Raw genomic sequence first — 15,888 nt, 5'->3', positions numbered from 1 at the left:
CTTTGCTGTGGCCCATCTTTTGCTCCTGATTCGTATCACTGTAACAGTTCTGGATTTGGCTACAGGTTACAGCACCATGGCAGTCCCCTATTTTAACTTCAGCAAAGCAGCCTCCCTTCAATATGCTGTTCCCATTCCATCCTTCTGGAAATATTTCTTTCCTGTGGTGTGCACATCCCATTCTGGAGGTGCTCTTGCTGCTACAGAGGAGGTCTGTGTCGTGGTTTAGCCCCAGTCAGCAACCGAGCCACACACAGCCGCTTGCTCACTCCCCCCTGGTGGGACAGGGGAGAGAATCGGAAGAGTAAAAGTGAGGCAACTCATGGTTTGAGATAAAGACAGTTTAATAGGTAAAGGAAAAGCTGCGCACACAAGCAAAGCAAAACAAGGCATTCATTCACTCCTTCCCGTGGGCAGGCAGGTGCTCAGCCATCCCCAGGAAAGCAGGGCTCCATCACGCGTAATGGTTACTTGGGAAGACAAACACCATCACTCCAAATGTCCCCCCACTTCCTTCTACCCCCAGCTTTATGTGCTGAGCATGACCCCATACGGTATGGAATATCCCTTTGGTCAGTTGGGGTCAGCTGTCCCAGCTGTGCCCCCTCCCAGCTTCTTGTGCCCCTGGCAGAGCATGGGGAGCTGAAAAAGTCCTTGAGCAGTGTAAGCGCTACTTAGCAACAACTAAAACATCTCCCCGTTATCACCACTGTTTCCAGCAAAAATCCAAAACATATTCTCATACTAGCTACTACAAAGAAATTTAACTCTACCCCAGCTGAAACCAGGACAGTCTGGTACCTCCTCTCCCTGGTCACAGCCTTCCAACACACACAGCGTGACTCTGGGTGCACCCATCGTCTAACCCTGCAGTCACCTCTTCCTGCAAACGCCTTGGATGGTGGGCACCACCTGAGACCCTGAAGCAGATGGCAGCACCAGTCTGAGTACCTGTAAAAGCCACCCTAATGCAAGCTGCCTTTTGAAAGGCAACCTCCTTCCCATTCCCATCATCTTTTTGGCTGCTCTGCAGTAGGTCACACCCTGCTGAAAATGAACCCGCCTGAAAAATGGATTCTGTTTCCAACCAGCTCCATGCCTCCCTACAGCTGTCCCTGCACTCCCTGAGCACCAGTGCTGGCATGGAGCAGGGTGAAATTTTGACCTCAGTGGCATGGAGGAGAAGTTGTTACTTTTTTCATTCGGCTTAAACAGGTTGCGTGGCTGCGCCCTGAGCTGGGCAGACACAGTTGGCCAGTCTTCTGACACTGCTTTCTCATTTCTAGTCTGTCTCTTGGAAGTTATGTTCCTCCATGCATAACATCCAAGTCCTCTTTTTCACTACTCCACGTGGATTTCCAGGCTGAGTCGTGCATCCAGGATAGCAGAAGGACAGGAGAAAGTGCCTGAGGAGACAAATGGACACTGTTGTGTCCCTCGTTGCTCCTTCAGGCAGCTATCCAGAAGCACACAATCATGCTGTGACTGAAGTCATCATCCACTACATTTCAAAGAACAGATTTTATAAACTAAGTGGATTTTCAGTTCTACTGAACCATTTATACTAAAGGAAACCACAAGTACGATTTATAGCCAATTTGGCATAAGTTTTTTTGTGACTGGCCACTCAGTTCACAGGAAATGGATTTCCTGTCCTTGATTAGATATTCTAGCCTTCCCATAGGGAAGAAGGAATGAAAAGCTTTGTAGTAAGAGGCACAATAGAGGTATGGAAATATTTCGTATACTTTCCTTGCCAGAGCCTCTTTAATTTTAAATTAGTGAGATTCCTTCTTATCAAAAGAAAGGGGAAAAAAAACCCTGTCTTTTCATATATTGTCTTTTTACATCTAAGTGACTGATGTTTCAGTTAAACTTTTCTGTGTCATATTTCTGTCAAGAAATTTTGGGCTGGGACATGCGACAAGGCTGAACAAACTCATCTGAAACACAGACACAATAATTTTTTCATAAATAAAAACTCCTCTACAGATATTTGTGTAAACTAACACCAAGCACACAAATATTTGCGGAAAAATAAGCAAATTTAAAAAGCTAAGCAATACAGTCAGTTCAAGGGGTGAGTTGAATTTAATGGCTGTTATGGTTCTATATAAAGAAAGAGAGAGGGAAATGTTTGAAATAGTCAAAATAAATATTTCTATTCCATGGCTTGAGTGAATATCACCAAAAGGACTGGCTTGTTCCAGTTCCATTTGTGCAACTTACCTTTGAAAGAGCAGGTTGTCTAACTTCTTTTTCTAAAAGAAAATATAGATGGTATCGATCTGCTTTAGGAGAAAAGGTGTTGTTAGACTGATATAAGTATTATCAAAGCCTTTTGGTTTTCTTTCCTGATTGGGAGAAGAACACAATGTTACCAAGTTAACCATCGTTATTTATATTATTAACTGTTATCTTTCTCTATAGAGCTTGTGGGAAACAGTGAGGACAAAAAAAGGTGTCTTAAATTTCCCTTGTACTGAAGTTGAACCCTCCTGACACGTCTTTGGAGGCCTTTTTCAGATACTGAATGTCAGCAACATAAAGTGCCTGTGAAATGGCTTCCCCTCCTGGCAGATAGGATCCAATATCCCACGCAGCCCATCAATGTTAGATGATGTCACTTTTCCTATTTTTTTCCTTGAAAAGATATGACAACTGTAAGCAGTGTTTTAAGAAAGTAGGCATTGCTGTATCAATTTTTTTGTGTTTGCTGTTCTTTTTCTGCCTCCTCACTTTTGCTCTCTTTTGAAAACGTGAAAAACAATTTTCCCCGTAGATGCTGTCCTATTCCATTTGACAAACATTGATTTTTCTCCCCCATGTTTTGAGTGGACCCAAAACCGGCATGGCTTATCTTGTTTAATAGGAACAAAAATATCAACTTAATTACCACCTACTGCTGTCATGCCAAAACATGTTTGTTTCTGTCTGCAGGTATCAGTACATCACTGGGAATAACAGTTGTTCATTTGCTACCATGCACTCAGTCAAGGGGAAACAAAATTGGATCTTTCTTGAAAAACCTAAGAATAGGAATGAACAGCTTCCTGCAAACGGAACTGTTGAAAAGATGTTTTATGACTTTAGTAGGCCTTGGATCACATCTTATTTGCTTAGCAGATATAAGTATTAATAGTAATCTTAATGTCTTCACGAAAAAGGTATAATGTTTTAAAATTATGTCTTTGTTTTTACACTTTTGCATTCAGAAAATATGTAATCAGTGTTACTTTTGATAGCAACCGCAGGTACAACAGCATAGGATAGAGCCTGATGTTTCTTCTTCCTTTCTGTGCTAGTACATCCACACCCTGGTCTTTCTTATGCCTGTATGGAACTGGTACAGCTGCAGTGAAATCAGCGCTAGTGTCCCAGAGCTATAGCCAGATTAGTGATAGCAGAATTTCATCAACCTTTGTTATTCTAGTAAGCAGAGAAGCTGGATTAAGTGGATGTCCATAAAATTTAGGAATGGCATGAAAACTAGCCTCGAACCCAGGTCAGTGGCAGAGGAGGAGCTCAGGTGGGTTAGGGGGGTGGGACAGAGCTGTGCAGAGGCTTGCACGAACCTGATGCTCTTGGGGTGGCCACTAAAGGGGGGATCCAATGTGAATAAATTCACAGTGACCTTAATCCCTAAATAAATTGGGTGGACGGGACCTCCCTCTGGTGCTTTCCAGAGCTGACTACATCTCCTCATTTAGTACTCAGGGAATCGGGGAGGATTGTTCCACTAAATGCTTAGAACTGTAGGAACAGGTTAAAACTCAAAGTCACGGAGAATTGATCCCAAAATATTCCCAAACCTCCCTCGATTACCTAGTCTGTTTTTATGATGTTCAGCAGTCTTACGGAGAAATATAGTTAATTTATATTCACAAATGTCTCTTGGATGAAACTGGAGCTGATTGGATTAATTTTTTTATGTTGGAAAATGCTCATTTTAGAAAATTAAAAATTTTTGAGGGAGAATTAATATGATGGTTCCCTGACCACTGGCCTGGAAGCTTCCCCAATGTGCAGCCAGCCAGCAATCTTTCTGTGAAAAATGTTCCATATTTAAATTTTTCACCCTCAATTAAAACAAATTTTTTTTCCTGCTGTGAAAGTTTAAGTGGGAACAGATCTCTTCTTTTCTGGCCAACACTGTCTGCGTGTTGTTATTAATATTTTTGATGATTACAGCATATCAGGCAAGTGCCCTTGTGTGATGAACATTAGCTGTTTGTATTATCTTGACCTTCTCTAGACTGGACAAACATTTTTACTCTTGATCTCCCCAGTCATTTAAAAGATCAGCACACAGATAATTTAGAAGAATTAAGGAGCTCAAGTGTAGGATTTTACAACATTACCCCTATCCTGTTAATTAGTTCTGTTTCATCCCCATAATGTAGTTAGTGCAGCTAGGCAAACATACAGAAATTGCTCTTTCCTTTCAAGAAGAATGTCAAAACAATAAATAGATCAGCCAAACCAGCTGTATTGATTTGTGACAACCTTGATGTACATAATCATTTGAGATTCAAACATTTATCTAGGGGGAAAAAAAACCCACCATTTTTATTTGCTGCATTGGGCCTCACTGGGAGAAAATGTTGTTAGGCATCTCAAAATTCTCTGCATAGTGGCAGGCTTTTAAACGCAACGAGATATCTGCAGTACATTTCCATATTAATCAATAAGATGAAAGGCAAAAATCAATTTTGTCTGTGCAACTGTGTGTGACACCTCCCTAAGAGCCATACCATTGGGATGGATTCATGCCAGCAAAGCTGGCCATAGGTTGATTGTCTATTTATGGCAAGGAAAGGCATAAAGTCAGCTTAGTGACAAAGTAGCAGGAAAGATGTTACTTATAGGATGTCTATTAAAAAATCTGGCATCGGTACCTGGGAAATATGCATTTCAGATCTTAATAGCAATTGTGGTTTCCCGCATAAAACACGGGCAAAAATTTTCTTTGATTCAGAAGGAAAAAAGGCTGAATTTACCAAAGGAGCATCCAGATGATCTCTCATAGTCACGGCAACACTAAGGAATTTGCCACAGTTTGGGGATTAGCAAGGTATCATTAATGTAACATTAAGAAATTAATAAAATGTGATCCTCTAGTTTCATATTCTACATCCTCCTTCCTGTACTGGAATAGACAATGAACCTTAACGTGTCACCATGTCACCCACAGTTTGGCTGTCCTCTGTTACATCCTCCAGAAATTCTTCTAATTCAAGATTGTAGAATGTTAGATTAAGACTTGTGTCATATTTGAAAGCCTACGTTTATAACTTCTTCTGCAATGCAGTATCCAAGATTTTATTTCACTGTAGATTTATTGTTCCTTCTCCAGTTATTCCCAATATTCAGTGTGGGGATTTTTGATGACTGCTAAACCGATATTATAGTAGTATGAACTGAAAAGCTTGGGTTTGAGTCATAATAGTCATCTCAGTGCCCTTCATTGCCTAAAACATGTTAGAATTTGTTTCTTTTTTCTTATACTCATCACTTGATTCCATTTTACTGCTCACACATTCAATACCATGAGGTCCTTCTCAGACTTTCTGGGACACTCTTCATCTTTACTCTCCTGAACAGTCCACCAGTATGCTTTCCCACTTGACTGTTTACCCCCATTCCCAGATCATTTATGAAAAGGTTGCAACAGCAAAGACTTAAGCATAGAGTCCTGTGGAGTCTGCTAAAAATGTCTTTGGAGCAAAAGTTATCACAACCTAAGCTTTCTACAACTAGCTCAGATTGTAGGCCTAACTTGTGGATAAGTGAAATGAATTGAAACTCAACCACAGGGTTAGGGTTAAGGTTGACTTAAGCCTGGCTTAGGAAGGGACCTGTGGAGACCCTCTAGTGTCCAGCCTTCAGTTCAAGGCAGGACCTTAGATTAGGATTTTGAGGATCTGCCAAGCCAAGTCTGAATATTTTCAGCGAGAGAGATTTCACCATATCCCTGGCCAACCTACCCCAGGGTTTAATTGTTCACATGGTAGGTTTTTTCTTATAGCCAAACAGAAACCCGTGCCCATTGTATCTTGTCCTGCCACTCCACATCCATGTGAAGACAGTTTCCCCATCTTCTCTGTACCTACTCTTTAAGCACTGAAGACTGATGAATCTCCCCTGAGCCTGCTCTTTGTAAGCAGAACAAAACCCAGTTCATTCAGCCTTTCTTTATTCTTCAAGTTCTCCAACCCCCTCATCATCTAGGTGGCCATCCATTTTTTTAAATACATGAACAAGAATAAGATACAATCTAATAACAATACACTATATAATTTAGAATTGCTCGAAGTTATAGAAAGACAAAGAAGCAAAATCATTTTAATATGGTCATTCTTTTCAGTACATGGAAGAAAAATTTATGTTATGTGAAATGCTCAAAAATATCCAGTGAACCTGCAGTTCACCCTACAACATTTATTTTGTTGCTATCAGCTGCAGTAAGATGACAAGTGCGTGTCAATAACTTTTTCATTCATATATTGTACCTGATATTAAACTGATTTCTTGAGCTGTTCTACATAAAAGAAACAGTTAGAGACAAACCCAGCAGGAGTGATAAAAAATTCTCCATTATTACAGAACTGGGTTTGGAAAACTTTAGTTTGTTCATACTGTTGACAATTTTTTTTCTTTTTTTTGAGGGAAGATTAAGTGATATTGTCATCAACAACCATGGCTACATAGCTGATCAGAAATATCAAAAAGCATAATTCTTAAATCTGCAAATTCTTATAATTGAAATTAAACATAGATAATGAGTAACTAGATCTGATTATCTACACACATTTTTAAAGTTTGCCTTTTTAAGTAATTGGTAATTAACCTGGCAGGGACAATTCTGGATTCCAGTCCCTCCTGCAAGAACTTATCACAGAATCACAGAATCACAGAATCACTTATGATGTACTTTTCATTACATCAGCCTTTGGACATCAGCCCTGCAAGCATAAGACAGAAAACTGGATTCACTCCTTCATAACCATATCTCTTAAATGCTAAGATAAAGCCCAATCTTTCTGTCCAGGTGAATAGCTAAGTATTCCATAGAAACAGCTTTGAAAGGAGATCGCTCAGGCATATAAGAATAGCAGAGGTGGTTTGGGTGTTTTTCCAGTAGGTAAAATTCTGAGCCTCCTCACAGCAGGCAAAAAAAATGAAATTAACGTCCCACATCTTGGTTGTACTGAATAAAGGTAGGCACCTTCAGGACTGCATTCTTCTTCACTACTCCTTTGAAGAACTCCATGCTCTAGGAAGAGCTACAGAAACAATTGGCTCAGAAGGGCTGAGAGGAGAAATGGATCCCTGTCAGCCTGCCATGAAGTGTTATTAAGCTTTAGAAAGCATTTAAGACTGACCTGAATTTGTAAAGGGTCTGACTTTTGCCTTGCACATTGCCAGTGTTTTGTCAGGAAACCACTCTGCCACACTGATTAGAATGGGATTCTGGCCATTGTCACTGTTCGCTAGGGGAATGGATGCAGACCGCTTTATTCACATGCACACACACATCTTGAACCAGCTCCCGGAACCATAGCCCGGACCTCAAGACCATCCAGACTCTGTACCCAGACTTAGACCCTTCACCAAGTGTCCAGCTTAGACCTTGGGTCTTTCCAGCTGCTGGTTTCCTACTCGCCAGGTAGTCCAGCTGAAGTTTACTAGCAGGACATTACACACACCCGTACAGAGAATACACTGCACACCCACACTATTATTCTCAAGCAGAAAATGGTTAGGAATAGACTTTAATATCAGTATAGAGCAGACAGCAGTGATCAGACAGCCAAAAATTTTGCTGACCAGCACTGCTTCCACAGGGATGGCCTCTTTCATATGTCCTCTTCTCCCCATTTTCCCATGGAAAGCTCACCTTAATCCATCTCTTTCTTTGCCCTTGCTTTCTCCCATGTAAACAACCCACCCCAGGTACTTTTTCCCCATTGCTCCCCGTTGTGCTAACCATCTGTGAAATCCTGCCAGTCTTCATGGTGCTGTGACTTTTGTTCAGCTCCCTACTCCGTTACTTGCTACCTCCAGGAAAATCTCACACCATGTCCAGCAGTTCCTCATGTTTTACTTGCTTACCTAAACATCAGGCAAGGACTAGTCATTTACCTATGTAACTTAGATAAGCTTAACTGGATATTGGTTACTGAATATCCAAATAAGGAATACTGAGATGTCCTTTACACAGGTGCAAACAGGAGTTTTAGGAAAAGTACCTTCCTCCCACAGAAAAAGAGCAGATTTATAATATTATTATGCCAATACATATGTGGAGCTCAATGATAGTCAGAGAGGAAATCTGTCAATTAAGTCTCATCGGAATAGAACCATACAGTGTTCTCATATGAATAATAATGTGAAAAGGGGACGTGGACCTTAAGAAAAACAGTAGTTTTGGCATCGCTGCCATGCCTTACTCTGATTTCCTGAGAAAAGAGTTCTTAGCACCTCGTTAAATGTGAGGTGGAGTTTTACTTTCCTCTCCTTTAATTTTTTTTAGTAAATCATAATCTAGCAGTAAAAGTTTTGGCAGAGTATTACAGGGATGCATTCCCACTGTTATTATATTTCTAAAAAGTCAATATGTACCCATATTTCACTTTTCAATTTTTATTATTTTTATTTTGTTTCATTAATTTACCATCTAATGCTCTGAAGATTTTATGACCACTATTTATATATAGTGTCATGATGGAAAACACACTGAATTTTGCCTGCCTGACATAGTAAATACAACCCAAATTCCCATCTTCCGTTGCCCTTGATCAGAAGGTTGGGAAGATACCCAATAAGCACTGCTTTGCAGCCCAGCATATTAACAGTTATATCCTTTTCTAGAACAGTCATCGCAATTCTCAAGGTCATAGTCAGCTACAGTAAGTTGCTCAGTCTGTTTACAGCTGATCATCTCTCCTTCTGCAATCCACGGATTTCTCCATAGACTAATCCTTTGAAGCTTCCTGAATAAAAATTTATCCTTACATTCTTTCATAAGCAACTATGTGAGCAAGCATTTCACAGTTCTTCATAAATAAGTGTTAGATCTCATATATGGGACTAGAAAAAATAGAAACGTTCTGATAGAAAATTTAAGATAAGACCTTCCTCCCTTTTTTCCCAAAACAAAATATACTTTAATATTTTCTGAAGGCCATGCAATTTAGTATTTTACCATTCTTCGCCTCCCTGAAGAAACAATTTTTTTCGAGCCTTCATCTACAGATGCTTTTCTGACTTCCCTGGGGAAAGCTCAGCCATTGCTGGAATCTCACTGATAATTTAAAAGTAGAAGAACAACAAAGTATGCGTGAAAGGCAAAACTGATGTTACAGCGAAACTAACACAGGCTCAAAAAATGCCTTCCCTTATTAGCTCCCTGAGTCTTTCCTATCAGACCCTCCTTACATTTTCTTGGTGATAGAAAGGTGGCAAGAAACAGGGGCACTGATTGTTTTTACAGGAACTTCATATTTCAGTCCAGTTTGCGTTTTATTTTTTCGCTTGTCAGATGTCTCCTAAATCAGTGTCCTTGTCCCTGCTCCTTTTGTTTCAACCTGGGATTTTTACTAGGAAACTTTCTGGAAACCTGCCCTGAAGGAAATGCAACATAAACAGGAAAAGATCACTTTCAGCATCAAGATAAGTCAAAAAACAGTGACTTGATGCAGTTCCTACAAAGCAGAGGCAGATTCTTGTCTATTTCTGTTATTAGTCTATCCATTATTTTGCCTGGAGATGATCAGGGTTCACAAAACGTCATGGTATCTTGAAATTCACGAACGGCCTTCTGAATTTTTAAGTTATACCGTAAATCACTTAGCTTGGTGATCAGCTTTGTCCTGTGAATCTCATTAGAATGGCACCTGTAAAACTTTAAAAAAAAAAATCAATGAAGTAAATAAAAAATTTCTGCAGAATTTTGTTTTTATATATTGCTTAAAGTGAAACAATGTTCTTCTAAAAGCCACTGCCAAATATCTATGCTATGTCTTGGTGTGGACAAAGGACTATAAAGCAGTTAAACAGAGGTGCTGTGGTCTGACAGCAGAGACATATTGGGGCCCCTGGGACAACACCCTGGAACTCCAGGAGGCTTGGTTCTTTCGCTGCATCAGGAAGGTCCCCACTCCTGTTTTGAGCAACACGCATCTAGCAGCAGAGGTCAAGAGCAGTGGCACTGACCGAGAATCTAGTGTGCCATATGCTGTGCACTTTCTCAGGGCTGTCTTGCAAGCCCATGTCCTCAAGTGAGCAATTAGTCACGCTTATTGTTTCCGAGTCACTAACAAACCCGCAATGCAAGAACGACTTACCTAAACTAAGTTCCTGATCCACTCACCCGGCAGCTAGATGCCAGCTTTGTGCCAAGTGCTGTAGTATATGGAGAGGCAAAGCAGATTCTGAAAAATGCAAAAGAGGTAAAAATAAAGGACATACGTAATTGAACAATACAGTCCAAGTGTATTAACAACATAAAAAACAGGTAGTCAGTTAATCAATCAGTTTCCAGATTTTTATAGCACAAACAAAAATTAAGCTCCCAGTATCTGCTATTTGAGCCGATTGAGGAATTATTAAACACACATAGAGTCCCACTGAACTGAATTAAGCCTTCTCTGAGTTCAAGGATCTGTTCTTGAAAATTAAAAGTTCAAGACTGAGGCATATAGATTTTCTTAACCTGATTTTGAAAGCTTTCCAGCTTCTCTTGTAATAATATTCATAACGTTTTTAGGAGAAAAAAGAGACTTGGGACAACAGTGTTGGGTTTGTTGTTACACGATTATAGATTTGAAGAGCTACAGTCTGGGAAGGATCATTTCATCATTTTGACTGTCCTGCCATAAATCTTAGATTGCTAGATTTCATCTGATTTTCACTGTATTCAGCCTAACAGGTTTTATTGCATTCAGTTGCATAGGATACCTGGTGTGTGTATATATTGTATGTGTTCATACAGAACTGTGCAAGTGAATAATAAGGTTTAGCACTGCAGTGAGGGTTAGGGTTGGCAAGCAAGAGGTTGCAACTAATGAGCTAAGGAAATATTTTCCAAGGGAAGAATTCATGTTAAGACAACACACTGTGGGGTCTGGGTTTTTTCTAGAGATCAATCTTAAGGATAGGAAATTCAATCTGAATTTTAGTGTGAGGGCTAACTCAAAAAATCAGTAGATAGAAGTTAGTTAACTGCGTAGTGATTATGTTCCCAAGGGGCCTGCACACTTGCGATAATATGACTGCCTTGCTCTTGTCAGATATCATCTGGATAGGTTTGACTTAATATTAGGGACAGCATGATGGTTAGAGAAAGGGTAAAAGGAAGAGCTCAGTCAGACAGAGGCTAAGAAAATAATTCTGGAGTTCACAGAAGTGGCATTTGCTCATCCTCTTTTGCTCGACTGAGCTTGTACTCCTACCAGAAGGAGACAGGAGTAACCCAGCAGTCCAGTCACTGCTAAATCAGCCATGGCCCCACACCCCTGCTGAAACTGAAGAAGATAAAATGAGTTATAGAATCATAGAATGTCCTGTGTCGGAAGGGACCCACAAGGATCATCGAGTCCAACTTCCTGATATTCAAGAAGCACTTGGACAATGCCCTCAGAAATAATGTTTTAGGAGGAACCTGTTTTACCTTAGCCCCTCAAGCCTCTCTCATCCCAGCATTTAACCCATTTCCAGGCTCTGCCTCTTCAAATATGTCTCTGTATAGGCCTCTAGTTTAACACGAGTCCTGTCCCCCATTCTGGCTCCAAAACAGAAATACAGGCTACTGATATAGAGATTAGCTGTCATCAGTAAAGGTATGGATATTTAAAATTAAACTTTTCCCTTAGCCTATTGGTCCCTAGCCATATCCCTATAGTGCTGGCAGAATAAAAGATTGCAGGGCTCCAATGTCAAGTGATACTGTTGGCTCACAGCCTCACTGCTTCAGGCTAGCTTGTCCACAGATTTGTGTTGTGAATAGCTGCCTGGAGTGGTCCAGAGTCATTTCAATCCAAAGAAGGACATAGCAATTAAAGAATAATGACAGCCTGGGATCTACTGCTTGATTTTGCTCTCTATTCTTTTGGGTTGCTTTTTTTTTTTTGCTTTTCTTTCCCCTTTTTTTAGCATAAAGCTATAGCCCATGTGATTGAACTTGACTCTAACCTTAACTTGAACCCAAGCTCTTGAACCCACTGTCAGACCTATACCATACTGTATCATACCAAGGAAACTCCACATAGCAAAACCTCACAGAGACCTTTGGCAGCCAGGAATTATCTACATTTTTCAGCATCTGCCCACTTCCAGTTCAAAGACTAAGGATAGAATTAAGGTTCAGAAAATAGAACTTGATGAACTAAAGGGTGGTTTTATTAAAGATACAAACTCGCTAAGCCAGGAACAGGTCTTTAGTTTGCATCCTCTAGAACTATTAATTTTGAAGGTGAAGGCACCTTGCCTGAGGAAAGGCTGTTCTTACAATGAAAACTGTGGTTCTTGTTAAGGATGATGCACTTTTCTGACACGTAGCTGAGATTCCACTTCAAGATATAATTCAGAACTAGTGCCCCATGCCATCGGAAGAAACAGCAAGTAGTCTCAAGCCACCACCCATTCTCATGAAGGGTCTCCAGCAATTATCTATTTATTGTACTCTACTTCAGCACGGTCCCTTATCCCAAACTTGTACACAAGCTTAGCACTAGACCTGTCCAACCTGCTAGTTCCCAAAGTGAAGCGTGCTTACACAAAGGGGCACCTGTCCTTAGCTTAAGCTGTGGGCTACTCCTACCAAAAAAAAGAAATTTAAACCTTGTGACTGTTTTATGCATTGGTCCTAATCTTAACCCTAACCCTGAACTAAACAACCAAAATCCAGCTACCAAGACCTGTGCCCTAACGATGCCTAGTGCTGGTTGTGGCAGCTAGGATTTAGGCTGATCACATTGCTCACAAAGTGCTGACTCATAAATATTTTATACAAGTCATTCTGAACACGCGAGGAAGAAAATCCTTTATATTAGTCCATGCTTACAAAATCTCTTTGAATGTGGAAAAACTGCTAGCTTATTGCAGGAATCTTTAAGTGTGTGTGCGTGCATGTGTATATACGTGCGTGTGTGTGTCTTTGTGTGCACAAAACCTGTTTTGTTTCCTCTGTTGGAGCTAGGTGCTGTTTTCAACAAGTTTCCCACTGGAAAGGGTTTAAACCAAAGAATTTTAAAATAAAGTACAGCCAAAATAACACCTCTGTTTGAAACCAAATTCCTGTCATCTCAACATTTCTCACAGTTAGCAATAAGTGCTATACACCCCACTCCAAATTACTGACATTACACTCTTTCCAGCCTAAAAGTACGGTGAAATATTAGACCCAAATTTGCAAAAGTGCTTAGGTACATGTCAAGTAATTTCAGTTTCAGTGGGATTTTCAGGTATGCATTGACTGCGTATAAACAACATATTGTAGCCCTCAGGTCAGGCTGTGCATGGGAGCCTGTGTCTCAGCTGCTAACACGTGACAAAGATCAAATATGATGTTCAAAGATATAGTATATACTATATATATATAAATGTTTTATACTAGTATATACTATACATATACTATATACTATATAATGCATATATATAACTATATATAGTATATATAGTTATAAAATATATACTCTCTATATAAGAATACTTACTTATTTTTAGCATAAATCCAGTTTACCGCATAGTTCTTGCTACAGAAATTGTGATGAATCTGTGTCTGTGCATAGACAAATATATATGAGGTATGGCAAAACCTTTTTTACTGTTAATTGCTGTTCAGTTTATTGGGTTTTACTTGTTAATGAACACAAATAGATAGTCCACAAATAGTCCATTCCCCCTTGTGTCCAAGGGGGAATGGACACAAGTTGCTCTTGGGGAGATTCCGACTGGACACGAGAGGGAAATTTTTCACAGTGAGGACAGTCAACCATTGGAATAATCTCCCCAGGAAGTGGTTGACTCGGCCACTTTAGATATCTTCAAGAGTTGTCTGGACAGGGTGCTGGGCCATCTTGTCTAGACTGTGCTCTTCCTAGAAAGGTTGGACTAGATGATCCCTGAGGTCCCATCCAACCTGTGAGTCTGTGATTCTGTGATTCTGTGAAAATTATTTTGGAGAGGTGCTCTAACGTAAATTAAGCAAACAATAGGTTTTTAAACATACAAAGAATATAATTTTCTGCATAAAGCTTTCAACCATGTTCTGAAAATGTAGGAAGGCAAACATGGTTTATACCTATACGCCATGGCAGAAATCCAATATTCATCTGCTGTTCATATTGCAAGAAAATGAGATCATTAAGGTCAGAAAGAACAGCTGCTTTAATTATAACACCCTGATATATCATATCAAAGTTTTCATCATCACACACAAACTCTAAGAGCATACCCCAGGGATTCATTTCTACCAGCCTGCTCTTTGTCAGGAAGGAGATTACATAAGTACACTCCGGAGCACTGGCCGCTTCGAGTGGTGTGATGCTGTGTAAAATAATTTTACCCTAAGCTCGATAATTCTGTGGCAACTATTATTAATATAACTTTTACAGTCTTTATTCCTCTTTCTGTGGTGACAGTGGTAAAGGAAGATAATTTTGACAGCTGGAAAGCTGCCTTGCAGGCTTCATGGTCCTGCTGCCATGCATCCCTAGGGGCTCCTGCTTGGGAGCGCTCGGTACCCACGCCTCTGGCTGGCGACGCTGGTCTGCCTGAGGCACCCGAAGGTATCCCTTCTTTAAGGGAATGGCTGCTTTGTGTTTTAACAGATGCTATGCTTCTGGTAGCGGAGAGATTAGAGGGACCATTCAACATTGAATCAGTCATGGATCCTATTGATGTCAAGATTTCTGAAGCCATCATGAACATGCAAGAAAACAGCATGCAGGTGTCGGCAAAGGTACTGTGTGAGTCGCGCCTTCTCTGTTGCTGAGTGTCACAAGCAGGGGGAAAAACATCTCCACCGTTTTTCTGTCCAGGCTTTAAGAAGGATTGTCCGGACCTCTAGGAAACTGCTTTTTCATATTAACAGTTCCCTAGACTGCCTTTGAATCCTTCATCGAGTTAAAAAACTTCGAAGTTTTCAAAAGGGAGTGGCAGGGAGAAAGGTATCATTTAGTAAATAGCAAATTAATAGCTGTAAGAGTTCTAAGAAAAACAGAGATTGTTGAAAATTAGAGGCAACTCTGTAAGCAATATTCTGCAGAGTACGTTTGGTAGCTTCTGCTCGTGTCTTATCTGTGATTCTGCATATTAACTTCAAAACACATTTTGATCTCTCTAGGTCAGACTGAAGTACAATGTGTTTGAGGTGAATACACAAATTGTTCCATTTAACCTGCTTTAATAGCCACTCAAGGGAAATATCATTACATTGGACAGCATCTGATTACCAGACCTCAGTTTGATAGAGTTTTATCAGGATTCTGACATGAAGATAAACAGAGTTAATGATACCAGTTTTCTCCTTTCCATTTTTAGAGTGTGTGTGTGTGTATGTGTGTGTAAACACAGCTCACCACCACCTCTGAACCTCATGTTAATAAGATCCTTCAAATTCAGTAGCCAGGCGCTGTTGAGTCAATAGTTAACAATTAATGGCTTTTCCTTAATATTCATCGGTGCACTGTGGCTCAAAATCTAAAGTCAACAGTTTTCCAGGTTCTCTGCATTTGGAGTTTCTACCTGCCATTCATCTCCCAGTGTCAGTTAGGTGCTAGCTAGACTGCCATCCAAGCCAGTGAATTTCCATTGCATAGAAGGAAGCTGCTGTAGCTGGAAAAAATGTGGGGACAAAAGACAGGAGGCTGAGGTTAATATTCT

At 40.2% G+C, this 15,888-nt stretch overlaps 1 protein-coding gene across 1 annotated transcript in view; it reads left to right on the top strand.

Annotated features, from left to right (window-relative positions):
- Window positions 1-15,888, top strand: part of GPC6 (glypican 6) — a 788,463-nt gene that overhangs the window by 687,609 nt on the left and 84,966 nt on the right. The window contains exon 5 of the mRNA XM_064440688.1: window positions 14,835-14,965. Within this exon, the coding sequence (XP_064296758.1) occupies window positions 14,835-14,965 (131 nt within the window). The remainder of the gene's footprint in view (window positions 1-14,834; window positions 14,966-15,888) is intronic.

Source organism: Phalacrocorax carbo, chromosome 1 (assembly GCF_963921805.1).
Source record: "Phalacrocorax carbo chromosome 1, bPhaCar2.1, whole genome shotgun sequence".
In the NCBI taxonomy this organism is placed as follows: Eukaryota; Metazoa; Chordata; class Aves; order Suliformes; family Phalacrocoracidae; genus Phalacrocorax; species Phalacrocorax carbo.
The sequence above is the reverse complement of the archived record's forward strand: the minus strand, read 5'-3'. Positions and strand labels throughout refer to the sequence as shown.